Source organism: Aspergillus puulaauensis, chromosome 1 (genome assembly GCF_016861865.1).
Source record: "Aspergillus puulaauensis MK2 DNA, chromosome 1, nearly complete sequence".
Taxonomy (NCBI): domain Eukaryota; kingdom Fungi; phylum Ascomycota; class Eurotiomycetes; order Eurotiales; family Aspergillaceae; genus Aspergillus; species Aspergillus puulaauensis.
Window position 1 is genome coordinate 3,431,987 of NC_054857.1, and position 18,694 is coordinate 3,450,680.

Sequence of the window (18,694 nt, forward strand, 5' to 3'; positions counted from 1 at the left end):
TTATCAATGTCCATAATGAGTCGGAGACCTAGGTAGCTAAGGTACACTTCCAGCTCCAACAACACCCGACCTCCCTGCTCAATTGACAGTGAACCAACTGTAACCAACAATTCAATTTGGATTGAACACAATGACTCGAATTGGTTGGGTGGGTCTCACTGAATTATTCTGGAACAAAAGTCCATGCAACCAATACTAACCCCCCGATGAACAGTATGGCTTGGGCTCTATGGGCCTTGCAATGGCCACCAACCTCCAGAAGCATCTGGCAACAAAGAATACTCTAAACAGTCTCCTCTACTCAAATCGGACTTTGTATCGTGGTGATCCCCTCAAAGCACTTGGTGCCACCCCCGAGACAAACTTCTCGAAGCTTGTCGCTCAGTGTGGGATCATTTTTACAATGGTAATTACCACCCTCCTACCTAGATGCCAAATACTGCCGGTTGTAAATACTGACAGCGAAAGGTCTCCAACGACGCTGTCCTGCAAAGTCTCGTCTCAAGTGTTACTGAATCAAACCAGTCGCTAAAAGACAAGATCTTTGTCGACTGCTCAACCGTCCACCCCGAGACGGTGGGACTAACAGTCGCAAAACTGAAAGAGAAGCAAGCCGATTTCCTAGCCGCGCCAGTATTCGGCGGTAATCCCATTGCTGTCGATGGGAAGCTCGTCTTTGCCTTTGGTGGACCGAAACGTGCATCGGATCTTGTCAAGCCACTGATCCAGGACGTCATGGGTCGCAAGGTAATCGATTGCGGAGAGGACGCGACAAAGTCTTCTATGCTGAAGATTGCGGGGTGAGACTTCTCATGTACTAGGTGTTGAAGCAAACCGCTAATGCCATTACTTATCTCTATTGAACAGTAATATTATAACTATCAACTTGATGGAAGCCGTCGGCGAAGCCCAAGTCTTCGCTGAACGCACAGGTCTTGGAACGGGTGCAATGGAGGAACTAATTGGGGAAGCCTTCGGGCCTGTTGCAGGGGGTTATTCGAAGCGGTATTTACGTCTCTTAATATACCCTGCGATTAGAGATATACCAAGTACTGACACACACCCAGTTTAACAACCGGCGCATATGCACCACCTCTTGACTCTCGTCCTGGATTTGGCGTCTCCTTAGCAATTAAGGATGCAAAACATGCATTCACTGTTGCGAAGGAGAACAATGTTGAACTCCCTGCGTTGCAGGTTGCTACTGACAACATGGTTGCTGCTCGGGAGTATGGCGGGGAATGTTTAGATAGTAGTTCCATGTACGGAGTCTTGCGACAGAAGGCGGGGATGGAGTTCTGGAATGAGAAGAGCCGAAAAGGTTAAGCAACTCCTAGATGAAGATGGAAAGTTTAACATGTATTAGATCTGATTAGGACCTCTGTGTGATATATGTAACGTTTATATATTATATATATATTCTCAAAAACAGTAGCCAAGGCAGCAAGACCATAGAACGTGATACTGGTAAGAAAAATCCTCTAAAGTTACATTGTCGAAAGTAACTTTTATTAATTTCTCCATTGATGGTATCCAGTACCACTTATATAAGCCGTGTGAGAGAAAGATACAGTGTTCGAACGCCTCGAATGGAATACCCAACCCATTGCCTTTGCTCAACATATGCAAATTCCAACTATACTAGTTGGCGTCTTGTTCAGAGTCGATCGAGGGATAATGGGATAATAAAAAAGAGCCAAAATTCTCCGTAGAGTGTAAATACAGGTAGAAACAAGAGCTAAATCATGGCGCGGGTTTGATCTTTGTAGTTTCGACTAACCGTGGGAAGTCCTCGGCAAATGCCGGGCCTAGAGTCCAGTTATTTATATCGGAGAAATGCCTCTCGAAAACAGGATTGATGATCAATTCGTCAGTATCGCCAGCTGAGAGAAGACAGTCTGTGGCTTCATAAGGCCAATTGACGGAGAGTGTATTGGTAAATGGGATAAACCAGTTCTCAAATGGGTACTCATGGTAAGACATGACAAGACGATCGCGCATCCGCGGCCAGGGAAGATAATCAATCCATGCCGGATGTGGTGTGAGAAGTTGCGAGGGCCGCGGAGTTAGCCAGTCAGGCAAACGGTGGTAATTCTCAGCTGTGGGGTATATCTGCCACCGCATCAAGAGAAACATACCATAAAGCACCGCGAGCTGTTCAGGAAGTGAGGAGATATCTGGGAATGTGCGCAGAATGTCGGTAAACACTTTGGAGAGAGGATGGGAATAAACACTCCTCTCTGGATTAAGCAACGAGGAGACACTCGGATATGCTGGCCCAACCAGCTTCTGCTTCGGTACTCCTTTCGCAGCCTCCCGTTGTCGGTTATGAAGGAAATCGAGTAGAATTGCGTCTAGCGTGCATGTCGGAGCGATATTACGAACAGGGGTCATGTAGGCTGGCAGTGGTTGGTCTGTCATGGTACCAAGTGGCGGGAGGGTATTATAAGTCGACGGGATGCCTGCTTGCGACTTGCCAACCTCTGATGGACGACGAAAACCTTCCACCTTGGGCACTTGCTGTGATGAATCGAGCAAGAAATTGAAGCCCATTCTTTCATCGCCACCAAAATCAAGTCCATGAATCAAGTTGTGCCGTTGATAATCGAATGCGAGTCGCAAAGACGGGTTATTTCCCGTGGCACTGTCGCGGCGCGAGCCTAATGTCGGTGCTGAGTGGGTGGACGATGGCGTATCCACGCTTGCAACGGATTCGGTATATGCACGGTCAACTGTCGCGGAACTGTGAGAATTTGACGGCAAAACATGGTTATCCAAAGAAGGCGAAGCCGAGGGTATAATAGGAGCTGGCGGCCTAGCCGTTGCAGGTGTTGTCGCTGGAAGATCTAGTATACAATGTTAGCAAACCTACACATATAGCCCCCAAGTAATTCTTGTGAAGTAACGCCAGATGCGAGGTAAAGTAAAACTCACTTAATGGGTCCTGCTTCCCCAGCAGCGGTTGAATGGTATCCACAATGGCCCTCAATCCTTGCCGGAGCTCCTTATTCTCAGCCAATATAGCTTCATTTTGCTTCAGCGCAGCCTGGAGATCCAGAAAAGGCTTTTGCGAGGAGAGCTCGCGAACCTGTTGCTCCAGACCATCAATATGTGTTTTCGTCCTCTCACGAATTGCCCGTTGAGCTTGGCGGTCGTTGGCCCGCTTCTTCGCAAGTTGATCGGGGGTGAGGTTGGCGACGCCGCGTGCGGAAACACTATTCAGCTTGCGTTTTCGGCCCGCAGCAGTTGTTGCAGGACTAGGGCTATTGTTGGAGTTATTATCAGCGGGGTTCGATTCTAGCGCATGCGCATCGACTGAATTGGATGCTACATCAACAGGCGTTGGCGAGTCCTCCAGCTTCACGTTTTCTGAGTCATTTGGAGCTGTCGCATTTGCCATCGGAGGGCGTTGGAGGGCGGGCAATGCGGAAGAGGACGAGACTTCGACCGCCGACGAGGACGCCACATGGGAAAGGGATGGCAGGCGTGTGGCCATTGCCTACTCGCGGCAATTATCGGATCGCAATGGCCATCCAATTTCGAAGCACGAGGGTGGAAGTTCTTCTGGAAGGTGGACGCGGATAGTCCACGGGCGGGATCTCGTTGATCAGCGCAGGAAGATTCAAGGCATTTGGGACTCTTGGTATCGATTTCTTTAATTTATCAATAAGCGAAAGACGATGGCCAGAAATGCCAGCAAAGAAAGAGTTGGATGAGTAGGAGGATAGCGTAAAGATGGAAAAAGCATGGGCTGATGAGAATGGGAGGATGACGAATTGACGATACGACTAAGGGTCGAGGTCGAGGGGGCCGGTTTCTGGTTCATTTCCGGACTCGGGTGGCTCAAGCTCAGACCTGGCTACCTATGCAGTGCCCAATGCAACCGACTGGGTCGCCCGATATGGGATCAAGATTGCATGGATATGTATTTCGTCGACTTGAATATATCGGTGGCGGAAGCTCTTGTCTCGTGCCTTTTCTTTCTTGCCAGACCGGTGCTACTCACTATAATCCGGGACCGAACAACCTCCTCGGTATCTTGATTCCGGCGTCGAGAATACCTAATTTAATAGATAACTGAAATTAGAGGACCCCAAATATAGCAGGTAATTTTATTTTAACCCAATAACTATGAGCCCAAAAGTTGTGGGAATCAGAGCCTATACAATGGCCATTGCATGGCAAAATCCGTGAAGCAATGCTGGTATACCAAGTCATACCAAAGAAACCAAAACCAAAACCGCAAGAACGAAACGAGAATTGAACAATTGGACATGCGTCGCTATTTCATATACAAGGTTAATCGTCTCCATCGTATCCTTATGCTTAAGTTGTCGCGTGTATTCCCTCTCGAGGATCGAAGAGAAAGGGAATAGACGGTCTAAGGTTCTAATCATTGAATCATATGGCCCATCTTCGAAATCTGTTCCAGTACGGCGGTTAGATTAATTTCAATTTGCACATCAAGATAGAAACTACAATTGGGCGTCAAACTTGCCTTCGTTTGTAAATAGCCTTCGACTTCAGAGCTCTTAATGCCCATCTTTCCTCCAGTCTGCCACGCCAGTGGAACCATTGGTACACGGTCCTTCACTATTACCTCGCGACCTGGCCCTTCGATTGCTCTGACTTTGTCCGGGTTGTTTGTGAGTAGGCGGATTCCATGTGGATTCGAATCGACACCCAGGCCTAGATCAGCGAGCATCGCTGTAGCCAGTCCGTAACTCCGGGCATCGGCCGGATGACGCAAAAGAAGGTTCGCCTCGACTGTATCTGACCCCAAATCTTGCAAGTTGTAGGCTTTCAATTTCTCTCCTAATCCAATCCCCCGGCCTTCTTGACGAAGGTAAATTATGACGCCCCCTGAAACATTTGATGGTACAGACCGAGATTGCTGGGATGCAATCTCATTCAGAGTCTCCATTGGTAACGACATCAGTCTAGCTGCCTCGTCAAGTTGTTCTCCACAATCACAGCGAGCGGACCAAGCCGTTTCCCCGGTGTAGCACTCTGAATGAATGCGTACTAATGGAGCATCATTCAGTTGCTCGTGCATTAGGTCTGCGTCATGTACGGCACCACCGTCGGCTTCATTACTTGGTTCACCAGAGTTTCCTTCCTTGGCCGCATCATGCCAACTGCTCACACGACCAGGATGCAGTTTACCGACATAAGCACCACGGATCATCCGATCCATTTCCGTCTCATCGGGTCTCACTTTGTCCAGACTTCGACTTCGAATAGTATTTCCAAAGACAATTGCAAGATGTTCTTTGCTGTCTAGGTCGTTATGATATAAATGTAAGAACATTTCAGCACCGTTTGTTGTTGGAATACGCGCGCGGACGATGCACTCGACATCGGGTAGGCGGGGAAGGAGCTTCGGAGGTCTGGCATGAGAGACTGTCTGCGGAGTAGCTTCTTGAAGCAATCGTTCCTTGTTCAGTGTGCCTCCAGGAGTGGCCGGTGGTGTGAAGGAAGGGGAAAGGAGGGAGGCAGGCACTGCAGGTGTCATGTCGCCGGGTGTGCTGCCGATAACACCCGAGTCGTTCGTTGTATCGCGTTGTATAAAGCCATTTGATTGACCGCCCAGAGACGACGTCTGCCCTGAATTGAGAGATATTTGTTCAATCGGTTGTGTGGGAGCGGCGGCCTTTGCGCCGAACGTTGGCGAGGCGTGAGACGGTAAATTCGCCATCGCGATATGAGGGGTATGGGGTGATATACAATGGATTTCCAATCCGAATACCGATCAGTCGTATCTTAGTCCGAATTCTAATGGAAAAAATATGTAAGAAATCAAGTTATGAGCATCAGAAAGAGAAGCCTGCGCTATCAGCTTTCATTCACTGGTCATAACGCTTCATTCACTGCCAGGCCGCCTTCGGACCGCATGTGGATTTGGAGCCTCGGAAGCAGCGGCGGATTTGGCGGGGGACGCGCTGAGTCATCACTAGTCTCGATGACAACAGCTTAAGTAAATCCACAGTCAGCCAAGAGAAAGCATCTAGCATCTTCCATTGCGGAAATGCGTAGTAGCAAACTAGAATTCGCCATAATAGGCAATTGCATTAAGCCATACGCTGTAAACGCCTCCCAAACCAAACCAACCAATCAGATCAACTAATGCTGCAAAAATAAAATGGACTTCGAAAGGATATCGGTATATAGCTTCCCAGGCAGCCCAATCTATATCTTACTTGCCGGCTATATCGAGGACAAACCGTCGGTCCACCTCCATCTCCTTATCGTCCTCTTCACCTTCGAACTTGAGGCGATAGGTGTCCTTTTTGGAGCCCATGACCTCTGCACGGTAAAAGGTCGTTGTATCAGGGTATCGTGCAAGAACTTGCTTTCCTACAGAAAATGATGGTAAGATCGACCCCATTCGAGGAATTGGGATCAAAGACACTGCCGTGGTCTTGTAGACAGCCCCTTGTTCACCATTTTCGTTCGGTTCCGGGTCCTGGACATCGTATCTTGATGATACATGCATCGGTCAATCTTGCACAGAAAATAAGGACTTAAAGGCTCGACCCACCTTTTCTTGCTTCCCTCACCTGTAATCCCTTTGATAATGCACTGAATGCCCTCACCTTCCACACCCTGCTTATTCTTGTTGTGTTTGAAGACAACTTCGGCACCCACAGCTAGCTGTCCGTTGCGCTCTGCAGGAGTAGCTTTGGCGCTTTCAGAGCCTTCTTCTATCTTGACCTGCACATTATCACGGACTTGCGTGCTGGACACGCTAGTGCTGCGTTGGGTGCCGTTCTTGGAGCGACTACCTTTGTCAGAGACGCCTGACGGACCTGGTGAATCAGTAGCTGACCCGTCCATATCGTTCCGCTTCTTTCGCGACTTGGTCAGAGAAGCAGCACGACTCAAGGGAGCTTCTGCCTCCGATGCCTGCCGGAGCGCAGTGAGAAGACCCAAGTTCTTGATCACGTCGCTTGGTTCATCTTGAAGAATAGCCCTCTCGTCTTCGCATAGCTTGAGCATTTGACGATAAAGACCATCAAGTTGATTATGCTGACTGAGAGTGGGTTCTGTACGTAGATATTAGTTAACTGTCCGTAAACCCATTATGGAGAACACTGTGAATCTTGCGCGGAGCTACACAAAGAAGGGATACTACTTACTTCCACCCTCTCTGCCAATTTTCTCATTCAAGGCCCCTATCTGTTCCGCCAACTCTTTCTGCTTATCATTCTTCTCTTTTGCCTTCCGTAGATCCTGAAGGATCTTATTCCACATATCAGTCTCCTCGTTCGCGGCAAGGCCATTGTCCCGGGGCATGGGGGGCCCCCGGGGACGATTCCGAGACATTTTCTTGGTATGAGGTTTGGGCACTGGAACGACCACCTTCGGCCAATGGCCTTGATTACGGTTCTCGGCAGTCGTTGAGGCCCCCTCAGGAGAGTGCTGCTTCTCAATCTCGAGAGCGGCCCATTCAAATGCGGAAATGAGCTCTCGGTTGTTGGCGCTCCGCGTACCACGAGCTGCGCCGCGTCTTAAGCTGTGCGGATGTACAACAAGTTTACCCCGGGCGGATTCAGGGTGTGGAGGGCCTTCGGCTTGCGCTTGACTGGAAACCGGACTAAGTGACCGAGGCTGTAACTGCGATTGCAACTGGGCTGCTGGGCGGCGGCTCTTCTTGGCTCGAGCGTCGTTCTGCCGGAGTTTCGGGGCCGGGGCAGAGCCCGGGGCTCTGTCAGTGTCGCCGGGCGGCTTGCGGTGATTGGCGGATCCCATCGAAACTGGAGAAATTGGTCACGGGACTATCACGGGTTCTGGAATGACGGGTGCGGTCAGCCGAATCAGGCAGGTCTCATTTGGTTTCCTGGAGTTTAAGATCGAGGGGTAGAAAAGAAAGATCATACAAAAAACCTGGCCAGAATTGTTTGTGAAAAAAAAAAACAGAGGAGTCGCTGAGAAAGGAAAAGTCATTTTGAGAAGCAGCGACACAGCAGCCAGGAATTCACTCAATAAGTTCCCAGTGGATGACCCGCTATTGAGCTCACTCCAGTTCTCTGTGTTCAACTGAAAACTAGCTCTTGGTCTTCGCCGAAATGCAGGTACCGCTTCTACGCCTCCAATGTGGTTTGTCCCTCTCTAACTTTCCTGTGCCGTCTCTCACCTCTTGGCTAATTCATTGTGTTGAACAGGAGTAAATAGCTACGACTGGGGTAGGCACCTTCCCGCATGACTTGTTTCTATATATACATTGTTCACGTTAAACTAAACCTTCACAGGCAAGGTCGGCCTTGAGTCCGCAGCAGCTAAATATGCAGCGACCACTGCAGCCCCGGATTTCTCTGTTGAACCAGAGAAGCCTTATGCTGAAGTGAGTCTTTCGGGAGTGCATTGAGATCATTACAATGCGGTAGGCACGAAACTGATCCGAGATAGCTATGGATGGGGACCCATCCGTCTCTTCCGTCGAAAGACCTCGAAACGCAGCGTACCCTGCTCGACCTAGTCCAGGATAATGTGGCTTTGATTTCGCCCGAAGTTAGTGACCGATATGGCGGCAAGATTCCCTTCCTCTTCAAGGTGCTGTCGATCCGAAAAGCTCTCAGCATCCAAGCCCATCCGAACAAGAAGCTTGCTGAAAAGCTCCATTCACGGGATCCCCGAAACTACCCAGGTAGGAAGATAGTCTCTAGCATTTCGTCCTGGTTTACTGACATTTTTGCCCCGCCTGCAGATGACAATCACAAGCCGGAGATGACCATCGCAATCACACCCTTCGAAGGCCTGTGTGGCTTCCGGCCACTAGCTGAGATTGCCCATTTCCTTAGAGCTGTTGCACCCCTCCGTGGCCTCGTCGGTGGACAGACCGCAGCCGATTTTGAGAATGTGATTAGGGGATCTGAGGACTCCGATGACTTAGAACAGACAAGGAAGAACAAAAGCGCCCTGCGAACGCTTTTTACTGCGTTAATGAACTCGTCTTCTGAGCAAATTGAAACGGCCGCGCAAGAACTTGTCACATCAGCTCAGAATTCTCCGGAGACCTTTGCGTCTCTTGTCAACGCCCCGGACACGAACCCTACCAACCCTGCGGAATTGGCATCTGTTGTCGTCCGCCTGAACGAACAGTTCCCCAACGATATTGGTCTCTTCGTCTTCCTCTTCCTCAATTTCGTCCGCCTGGACCCTGGGGAGGCTATGTTCCTCAAAGCGGATGATATCCACGCCTATATCTCTGGAGACATCATTGAGTGCATGGCTTCATCCGACAACGTTGTGCGGGCGGGCTTCTCACCCAAGTTCAAGGATGTGGATACCCTCACCGACATGCTAACATACTCATATGCACCCATTGAGGAACAGAAGCTGGAGCCTACGGATTACCCGTATGTAGTGCTGAATGCTCCGGCCTACTCAAGCGCCTCAGAATCTCTTCTTTATGACCCACCGATCGAAGAATTTAGCGTTGTCAAGACAGACCTTCGTCGCACCCGGGCAAAGGCAACATTTGATTCATTGACGGGCCCGAGTATTTTAATATGCACCGGGGGCGAAGGCAAGATTACGGTGGGCCACAAGACGGAAGAAGTCAAAGAGGGATACGTCTTCTTCGTTGGCGCAAATGCCGAATGCATCATCGAGAATACTGGGACGGGACCTGACGAGGAGAATGTTTTTACTACATTCAAAGCTTTCTGTGATCTGACAGGGAAGGAGGATATGGTCAACGGGCACTAGAAGGGCCTACAAATACAAACTATGAATATAATCCAAAACTGGTCTTGTTTGCTTTCATGGAACCCCTTGCGAAATGTTGATATGTGGGCGCAAAGTTGTTGTCCCCTTGCATTGCCGGCTCCACCGACACCGAAACCACAGCCGAGGTACTTAGACAGCGAACCATAGCTCCATCATGCCATGACCCCTCCTCTCCCTAACTAGCGTTATTTCTTGCGTTTTAAGGGTGCGGGGAAATCGGGGGATGTTTTTAGAGGCCGTTGCAGAGCTGGTGTAAAATCATCTGTTCCTGGTCCGATTCAAGGCTCTGCAAGGAAGCCGTAGTTCCCACGCGCTCAACTACCTTTCCAAGAGCTTCTCCCGTTTTATATTTAATTCCATAACCTTATCTTTCAATGGCTTCTGCTCTGACCGGAGAACCCCTCTCTCTCTGGGAAAAAGCCGATCGCTTTGCGGGCAATCTTTCGGTGCTTGGGGCTGTTTTGTATAGCGTCATCACTGGCGCTTTCCGGGGTAAAAGCGGAGCGAAACACTTTAATCAGCATGTTATACATGCTGCAATTCGCAGGGCCGTCCGCAGGCTGTCATCGCGACAACTCCAGTTCGTTTATATTTTAGTTATTTCCGGGTTTGATGAACAGCTGATTGCTAATCAATACGTGCTCCAGATCCCAGAACGCCTCGGCCATTCAAGGATACGAGACCTACGCGAAACAGCACAACATTACACCGGAAATCGTAGGCCTCAACCACGGTGCATCAGGTCTTTGGATTGGCAATAAGAACGCCAAAAACATCGTCATATATTACCACGGTTAGTCGAGACCGCGCTCTGCGCTCTCAACAATAGCCTTACCGGGCAACAAACAGACCAGAGCTAAATACAGAGAAACAAAGGTGGTGGTTTTGTGCTGCCCCCATCCCCAGGACACTTCTCCTTCCTCAGCAGTTTGATAAACGATCTCAACAAGAATGGACACGATGTCGCCATCTTCTTCCTCGCCTACACGCTTTCGCCACCAGCTGAATACCCAACGCAGCTCCGCCAATCCGTCGAAGCCCTGCGGTACATTCTCACCGAAGGTGACCGTGACCCGTCCAACGTGATTGTCGGCGGTGACTCTGCAGGTGGGAACCTGGCCCTTTCTGTTCTCTTGCACCTTACGCACCCCCATCCGGAAATCGATACTCTACCGCTGAAGGATGGCGCCGAACTTGCTGGTGTATTCGGCTTTGCGCCGTGGGTGACTTTTGCTCTGGATGGGAAGTCTGTTACCGAAAATCAGTATAAGGACGTTATTCCATCTGAAGGGTTGAAGACCTGGTCAATCGAGTATCTAGGGAAGAGAGCGGAAGGAGATGCTTGGAGTGAGCCGGCAAAGGCACCGACTGAATGGTGGGCTGGTGTGAAAGCGAAGAGTGTGCTGATTCTCTCGGGAGGAGACGAGATCCTATTCTCTGCGATTGATGATTTTGCGAAAAGGTTCAAGGTATGTTGTAATGATCCTACAGGGTTCTACATGATAACAATGCTAACGATTCGGCTCAAGACTGTCGTTCCGCAAACTACCTATGTCGTTGGGTATGAGGATACACATGTATCCCCTGTCTATAGTGGTACGGGGATGGGAGGACAGCAGGCTCGTGGGTTGAGAAATTGGCTGGGAGCTCGTCTATGAACCCCAAAGCGATGATATCAGGGACAGCCCGTATTCTTTGCCCGTGTTTGCCTATGTACGAGCCTCTCTCATTTTAACCGCCAATTATATATATACGTTCTAACAGTTAATGCCACAATCTTAGGTTTGGAACTCGACCAAGCGTATAACTGAAAAGAAAAAGCGTTTGTGTAGCCTCTATCAAGAGAGAATATAGAACCGGACAGCTCTCCGTCATATCAATTCATAAATTAAAGACACAAGGCTAAACAGATTATCTATGATGAAACCTTTGCAGAGTATTTAGCAGCAGCAGCGTCGAAAAAATCACTCTTTTCTTGGATATCGGTCAGCAGAGCGTGCGATGGCTCGGTCTCTCGAAGGCGACTGTGCAAGATTTCCGTTAGTCAAGCAACCCCCATAAAAGCTCCGGAGAGGGTGGGGATAGCATACTCTTCTAAATCCTGCGCGGGCTTCCCGGCCAACGCATTTAATACAATCGAATTCGCAATCAGCCCCGTGTCATTCGGGTATCTCTCGAGAGCAGCAGAAATCGCGGCTTCAGCCTCCGGCAGTCGGCCGAGGTGGATCTCTGCAACAGCCTGTCCGACGATAGAAAGCGACGCCGAAGTGCTGTCGGCAGAGGCGAGTTCTTCGTAAACATAAAATGCGGACTGGTATTTCTCGCCGCCCTACAAATAGAAGCCGTCAGCAAAGTTTTGATCATAGTATAGAATTGTCCCAAAAAAAAGACGCACAACTCTCAATCCAACCCACGACTCAGCAAGATTGACCAGTAGGGAATCCTGCGCCCAGCGCTTCGCAGCCTGGACCTCCTTCAAGGCAAGGTCGGATCGGTTCTGCTGGAGGTGGATCTGAACAATCAATGCCACACTGCCCAAATAGCAAAAAATGATTAGTTTGTCCCCAGAGATCCAGTCATTCAAAATAGACACTCACGCTTCCAAGCTCCCTTGATGCTTTCCCAACAAGTTTAACGCCTCCTCACTCTTCCCCGCGGCCTGCAACACTGTCCCACTAAGAGCCTGCACGGTAGCATTATCCGGGTAATTCTCTGCCAAATCCTGGGCTAATTGCAGCGCAGCATCTGCGTTTCCGGTTTCGTATTGCGCAAGGGCCTTGACGGCGCCTATATCGGGAGTTTGGTCGGCTTCGCCCTCGATGTCTGCAAGAACGTGGGCCGTGTTCCCCTGGGCTATTTGGGCGCGGAGCTGGAGAACCCGTGCTGGAAGGACGTTTTCAGGCGAGAAAGAGGATGTGTCGAAGTCTATGACGGCTTGGTATTGGCCTTGGTGGAAGGCATTGTGGATGTTGATGAGTTCTGTGAAAGGGGTGGTTAGATTCGATATAGTGGATAGATTAGAGGTAGGGAGGGAATCGAGAGCACTATTGCATACCTCCTTCTGCTGAGAATGGATCCATTGTGAGTTTGAGAGAGGAAGTCAGTGAGTGTTGTTTTCTTAATAAAGTGACGGAGCTCTTGTTTGTTCAGTTGCGGAGTGGAAAGTGGTCAAGTTGGCTTCGGTGGATAAAGGAGCAAGTGAGCCGAGGAGGAAGGTCTCCCGAACTAGCCATGGACTGTACTCACTGAGTCTAGAGGTCTCCCACGAAAAATATTTACGAGTAAGCGTTTAAATAGATAAATTGCAATCACAAATGTTCTGGTTCAAAGAAGCGCCCCAGTCGCATCTTCCATCAATCAATTTGAGTAATAGATAACCGAGTGCCGTCCAGGACACGAATAAACTAATCAATAGCTCCATAAAACGAAGATATCTTTCTCTCCAGGAGATCACACTTTCTTCAATCAGACACCAGAACATGACATATTGCCCACAATTTATATCCGACAATGCAAATGCTTCCGTGTGAGCAACCCCTAATGCTAGCCATCTCCCAGAGGAATGACACCCTGACCTCATACAATGAGTCCGGCTCGTTATGCCAATGCTAAATAACAAAAGAAAGGGAAAAAAGTGACTCTCACATAGCGATGCAGCGCAAAAAAATAGTACAGGTAAAGGTAGGAATATGGGTATCGCTCAGCAAAGATAAGGCAGTGGTAGTGCAACAAGTGAAAATGTCCATCAGAAATGCGCCTTTGGCTCGCGTTCTCGGTGCGCGAGGCAACAATGTACCCTGTTAAAGCAGAATGTTTAACTCCCAAAGCGAATGATGGAGGAGGCCAATAGATATAGTCACGCCTTTCTTTCAAAGCTCCCTATGATGTTGAATTCGCCAAACTCCAGAATGACAAACTCCAGGTAAGATAAAACAAGGAAAATGGGAAACGACAGAAAAAAAAATAAACAAATGGTAAATGGAAATGTGGGGGGACGACACATTGAGGCAGATGGTAGGATTTCGCGATATGATGATATAAGCGAGAGGAATGATATGAAACTCGGTGAAGTCGTGATGATTTGGGCCGGCCAGAGGAATGCACATCTTAGGACGCGGTTGATGTAGTGGAAATGGTTGGTGTCAAAGTTGGAGAGGTCTCTTTGCCCACTTGAGGAGTCTCAGTTCCTCTGTCCGACTGGTCATTCTTCTCCCGTTCAGTTGACGAGGTACGCTTGAAGACCGTTTGACCAATCTGACGCAGGATGCCTAATCTCTCAGCTCTGAGTTCATCGGCATTAAGGCGACGAACAGGGATCGGCTCCTCTTTCGAAACTTTGCAGAACAAAGTTGAGAAAATATACTGGTCACCACTCCCATCATATAATGGTAGATACCGGTAGCCTTGAGAGAGGCTGGTCAGCTTAGAAGTAAATGTAGCAAGTTGAACGCTGCCATTGTTCCCAGTGCTTCGACCATCCATGGAGCTCCAAACAGTCCACCGGACAAACACCAAGTCCGGATATTTGGTTTCCAGCGACAAGCGGAAGCTTTCGTTGAAGTTTGGGCTATATCCGTTTCTTTGCTCGATGCGCGTGCGTCGACGATGAGGACAGCCAATGCCAGACATGCCGTTCCGGGCAGAAGCGTTCATGCCACCTTCGCCAAACACAAAGCTCTGGCCACGATCATCCGCACTGAACATTTCGATCTCTACATATGGGTTGATGTTTCCATCCACAGGCATGTTTCGGGGTCGGGGAAGCTGCTGGGCGGATATCACATCGACCGAAAATCGAACGAGCTTCCGTTCGGTGATCCTTGTGTCTTGCTCTGGTGAAATAACACGGAGGGATTTCGGTTTTAGCACGTAGCCAGTGCGATCGCTTCCCGCAGCAAACATAGCCTGGTTCATCTGCATACCAATATCATAAGTTTGCCAGTTCAGAGCAGCCATTTGGACACCACGTCGCCAGAACTTCAGTGGATCGAAATTGGATGACCGGAGGCGAAATCCGGAGGGATACACTCGTGTGAGGTGTTTCAGGTTGTGCTTTTCGAAGAGAGCTTTGTTGTTCGGTTCTCGGCAGACACTTTCAAAAGACCGCTCTGCGAACGAATACACGTGGTTGTACGTTTGGCTCTCGGGAGAGTGGAAACTATGCCATTTGTAGCCGCGTGTGTAGATACCCAAGTCCGACAGCGGCTTGGTGATTTTGCTTTTTTGGCGCCTTTTTCTTTCTTTCCGGGCGGAGACAAGAGCCCCGTCACTGTCCTCCGTCGCACTACTGAGGCTGGTTGTAGTAAGAGACCTCCGCTCAGGAACCAAAAATGAACCGGGACCAGGACCGTCGGAAACCATTGTCGGAGGGCTTGAGAGTGAGTGGAGAGGCGGAATGAGAGAATTATCCTGCATTGAAGGGCGCATGAAGGGGGAACTCGCGCTGCGTTTACGGCCGTGCGAAATACCAGGGTTCATCATGTCTTGCCGAGTAGTCTCTTGAGGCTCATCGCACGTCTTAACCTTTATGAGAATGCGACGCTTGAGCTCTTCCGGCGACGGAAGGATAACCGAGTTTGCAAGGAGAGGCTCCAAGATCAGCTGGTCTCCAAAAGTGTCCTTCATGATTTTCACCATAGCAAGCTGTTGCTCAGGATTGCAGTGCACTTCCAAAGATATTATGAGGGGGAATTCGCTGGAGAAGAATGCATAGCGATTAATAACGGTGATGCAGTCCGCAAATAGAACACTAGTTGTCATAGTCCTCCCATGAGATACAATGGGCCGACCATCCGCGCCGTCCCAACAATCAATCTCAATGCAGCGACATCCCTGTGTGAGAGCACTAATGTATGCTTCGGTGCTTGAAGAACCGGCAACTTGCCGGCCCAGTAGGTATGTGTTGTGCGAGCTCGACACAAAATACTCGTTCAATGGCCGGTCGAATTTAGACTGCGGGGAACGAGAAGCATATACCCCGTTACGGGGAGACGCCAGAAATGACGAGAACGCATCGATACTCAAGAGACGTGGCTGATCTTCGACGGATGCCTCGACGGCGCCTTGGGTACGAGGCTTTGACTTGCGGATAAGTTTCTCAAAAACCGTTACCCAGTAAGCACGGTCGGAATCCACGTCCTCTTTTTGCACATCGCGAAGGAAAGTCAGGAATTGCCCCAAGGTCAACCCGTCACGATAATCGACAGCATTGTTCTTGAAGATTTCCCTGACATCCCTCCGCTCCCTGAGGCGTGTGACGAAGTCTTTAAATTCAGAGAAGTTGATTTTCCCTTTATTGCCAGCATCCGCCTTCAAGAAATGAGCGCGCAACATGTTTTGGGAACAATTGATGTGTAAACTTTGACAAACGCTTTCGACCGCTGCAAAGTCCAGAGCCTCGGCGTCTCCCGGTTTCATCCCGTTCGGAAATAACCTCGTCATTTCGCGCTGCCAGTGGGCTTTTAAAACCGGTTCGTTCTGGGTCGAAGCAGCCAAACCGGCCATTAACCCGATTCTGTATCGCGATATGTACTCTAAAGTCGTAGTCCAAAGCTCTAGGAGACGGTCGTTCGGCGCAATAAGGTGAATTGTTTTGACTGGTCGACCCTTGGATCGCTCGGCATCAGCAATAACAATTGTGAACCATCGGCTCTCCGCTTCTTGGGAAACCTGGTGTTCCTCTCGATAGTTGCGCGCATCCGCGCCAACGCGAATTTCCTTGACATCGTCGATATAGAATCGTTTGGCTGGGTTTGAGGGATCCCAATAGACCTTCCCAGCATCAAGGTTGAGCAGAAAACGCACCTGCTTCCTTCTCTTTCTGGTTACCTTGGTCAGGATAGTCCCACGCTGGATAGCCGAATCAATCGTAGGCGCAACGACACCCGTGTTGCGAGTAACAGCCGTGACATTGTCTTTTGGTAGGCTGGATGGTTCTGAGCCACACCAAGCACCCAAAGAATCGAGAGCATCGTTGCTGTCTTCCTCGTAACTGGATTCTAGGGCACTCTCGCGGCCATTTTGCGTTCCAGTTTTACTGTCACTGCGCCTGCGCATGATAACGGGCCCAGAGCTGCGGTCACGCTTGTCATTTTGGGAGGTTGAGGTTCGTCGAGTCAATTTGTTCGCCGCGCCTCTAGATATTCTGCGCATTAAGCCCGGGCCTTTGTTAGGGTTCGGGATAATGGTGTCCGCCGGAGAAGAGGTACTGATGGTTGCAGGGACAGCCATGGCGCTCTCCCCAAGCTCCAGGGAGGGTGAAGATGTAGGGGGAAGCGGTATATTCCGACCCCGAAGCGAGTCGGCTGCAGATAGGAAAGGAGTGCCCGAAGGGCTGGAGTCATTTGACGGGTTGGAAGAAGGTTGTAGAGAATTCGAAGTGGATGAGTATGCGGAAGTGTACGTAGGTGCTGGAGCAGGAGGGACGGATGATGGTGAGGTTAAAACGTGTTGTAGCTTGGGCCTGGGGCCTGAAGCCGCAAGTTTTAAACTTGCTGCCGTGTCGCCATGTACGGCCGAGGGTGGTGAGGTAGCTGCGTAAGTCATTGCGGCTACTGACTAGGGGCAATCCTTAGCTGCAAGCGTAAGATTCGGGCCTTCTCGTGGGTCGTGCTAGAGTTTGGAGTCACCTGGACTCTTGCAAGAACGAATAAACAGTTAGGTTGGATCCGAGTGGCCGTGTTGGGGCAGGGCGAGAGCTGATATGCAATACGGGCCGAAACAGCGAACGTGTTTGGCTGGAATGATGCAAAAGCCACGTCCTTAGCGGTATTGCTCCGTTTTTGATATCTGCATCTTGGCCTGCCTTGAACGCAATGCGGAGAGCCCTGCCTGAGAGCACTCGCAAGAGAACGGGATCCAAGTTCCTGATACCAACCGACACGGGAGCCTTTATTTTGTGTAACAATGGCTCAAGCTGAACACCGTGTCGTTCGTTTCCTCTATCACTTTACTCAATGACAGGTCCCAGTGATTTCGGTAGAACGGGGTTTGGGCACGAAAGCTCCGCAGATCCCGAACTGGTGGTTTTTATTCGCTCCTTCACGTTCTCTTCGTCTGAGCCTGCTCGTTGTTCAGCCTTCTCTGAGGGGCTGATCCTTCTAAGACGCGGGGAAAGCTGCTACACTGCAAGTATGGGAGACGTGCGGAGAGCGGCCAATTGCTGAGTGTGCTGACAAAGGAGTGAAGCAACCCACCGGGGGAAGAAATTAAAAAAAGAGGGATAGAAAAACAAGGAAATTAATAGTAAATGGAAAATAATATGCAAGTCAAATGGCTTCCGCCCTGCGCATGTGCTTGAATGTAGCAGAGCCCCTCCGCGAGTATCTCAACGACAACAGCGATTGGAGTAGAAGATCGACGTCGCCTCTAGTCGGGTGGACTCCAATGGTATGCGCAATGGAACGAGAATAGAAGCGGGACGACCAAGGATGGGCTCAGGCAATGGGAGGATAGGCAGTGCCGATGATGCAGGATTGCCTGCCAGCGCAGTGATGCAGGTGGTCTAAAGCGGAAGGCAGCGGGCAAGCTATCGGAGATTGGACCGGAGGAGATGTCGTGGGAGGTTGTAAGCGTCTAGTGCGGTTTTGACAATCTGTAGGGATTCCAATTTCATGCAGTTACGTGAAGCCGAGGGAGCTGCAACAGAAACCGCAAAATATAGAAAGGAAGTAAGGGAGGATCATGCGATGGAAGACAGACAAGGCCAGCGTTGTCCTTCGTTCGGGTATTTCGAATCGCGTGAGTTAAAGGGAGCCGAGTCGGAACATTGGGAGTCGGAGAGATATTTTAAATGAATCGCGAGGTCCTTCGGGTGACCTGCTCGCAGTCTCCCGGGATGGCTCTTGGCTAATGTCGTGTCTGACTTGGGGAGGAGGGAAGAGTCAGAGAAAGATTTTGGAAGGCTTAATTATTTCGAGAAACCGATGGATGTTTCAGTCGATTGAAAGAAAGCTGAGGTGGA

The 18,694-nt window shown here is 49.8% G+C and overlaps 8 protein-coding genes across 8 annotated transcripts; 3 read left to right on the plus strand and 5 right to left on the minus strand.

Moving 5' to 3' along the window:
* Positions 1–130: 130 nt before the first annotated feature.
* On the plus strand, positions 131–1,326 carry APUU_11355S (NAD(P)-dependent oxidoreductase; the record flags this gene model as incomplete). The annotated part of the gene is made up of 5 exons (XM_041697379.1): positions 131–148; positions 215–406; positions 469–800; positions 868–1,005; positions 1,068–1,326. The coding sequence occupies 5 exons, from the start codon at positions 131–133 to the stop codon at positions 1,324–1,326; spliced, it is 939 nt and encodes a 312-aa protein (XP_041550721.1).
* A 417-nt stretch (positions 1,327–1,743) lies between these two features.
* Positions 1,744–3,496, minus strand: APUU_11356A (bZIP transcription factor; the record flags this gene model as incomplete). The annotated part of the gene is made up of 2 exons (XM_041697390.1): positions 1,744–2,846; positions 2,935–3,496. The coding sequence occupies 2 exons, from the start codon at positions 3,494–3,496 to the stop codon at positions 1,744–1,746; spliced, it is 1,665 nt and encodes a 554-aa protein (XP_041550722.1).
* An 897-nt stretch (positions 3,497–4,393) lies between these two features.
* Positions 4,394–5,698, minus strand: RIB1 (GTP cyclohydrolase II; the record flags this gene model as incomplete). Its single annotated transcript, XM_041697401.1, has 2 exons — positions 4,394–4,423; positions 4,499–5,698. The coding sequence occupies 2 exons, from the start codon at positions 5,696–5,698 to the stop codon at positions 4,394–4,396; spliced, it is 1,230 nt and encodes a 409-aa protein (XP_041550723.1).
* Positions 5,699–6,196: 498 nt separating this feature from the next.
* Positions 6,197–7,752, minus strand: SGF29 (SAGA-associated factor 29 family protein; the record flags this gene model as incomplete). The annotated part of the gene is made up of 3 exons (XM_041697412.1): positions 6,197–6,479; positions 6,542–7,046; positions 7,140–7,752. 3 exons carry the CDS (start codon positions 7,750–7,752, stop codon positions 6,197–6,199), a joined length of 1,401 nt encoding a protein of 466 aa, XP_041550724.1.
* A 663-nt stretch (positions 7,753–8,415) lies between these two features.
* Positions 8,416–9,711, plus strand: pmi1 (mannose-6-phosphate isomerase pmi1; the record flags this gene model as incomplete). The annotated part of the gene is made up of 2 exons (XM_041697423.1): positions 8,416–8,647; positions 8,708–9,711. The coding sequence occupies 2 exons, from the start codon at positions 8,416–8,418 to the stop codon at positions 9,709–9,711; spliced, it is 1,236 nt and encodes a 411-aa protein (XP_041550725.1).
* A 395-nt stretch (positions 9,712–10,106) lies between these two features.
* On the plus strand, positions 10,107–11,390 carry APUU_11360S (putative 6-hexanolactone hydrolase; the record flags this gene model as incomplete). Its single annotated transcript, XM_041697435.1, has 4 exons — positions 10,107–10,312; positions 10,380–10,525; positions 10,609–11,201; positions 11,262–11,390. The coding sequence occupies 4 exons, from the start codon at positions 10,107–10,109 to the stop codon at positions 11,388–11,390; spliced, it is 1,074 nt and encodes a 357-aa protein (XP_041550726.1).
* A 257-nt stretch (positions 11,391–11,647) lies between these two features.
* Positions 11,648–12,812, minus strand: APUU_11361A (putative Coatomer subunit epsilon; the record flags this gene model as incomplete). The annotated part of the gene is made up of 5 exons (XM_041697443.1): positions 11,648–11,756; positions 11,823–12,061; positions 12,128–12,263; positions 12,330–12,711; positions 12,788–12,812. The coding sequence occupies 5 exons, from the start codon at positions 12,810–12,812 to the stop codon at positions 11,648–11,650; spliced, it is 891 nt and encodes a 296-aa protein (XP_041550727.1).
* A 1,027-nt stretch (positions 12,813–13,839) lies between these two features.
* On the minus strand, positions 13,840–17,277 carry PLC1 (putative 1-phosphatidylinositol-4,5-bisphosphate phosphodiesterase Plc1; the record flags this gene model as incomplete). The annotated part of the gene is made up of 1 exon (XM_041697444.1): positions 13,840–17,277. One exon carries the CDS (start codon positions 17,275–17,277, stop codon positions 13,840–13,842), a length of 3,438 nt encoding a protein of 1,145 aa, XP_041550728.1.
* Between the last annotated feature and the right edge of the window lie 1,417 nt (positions 17,278–18,694).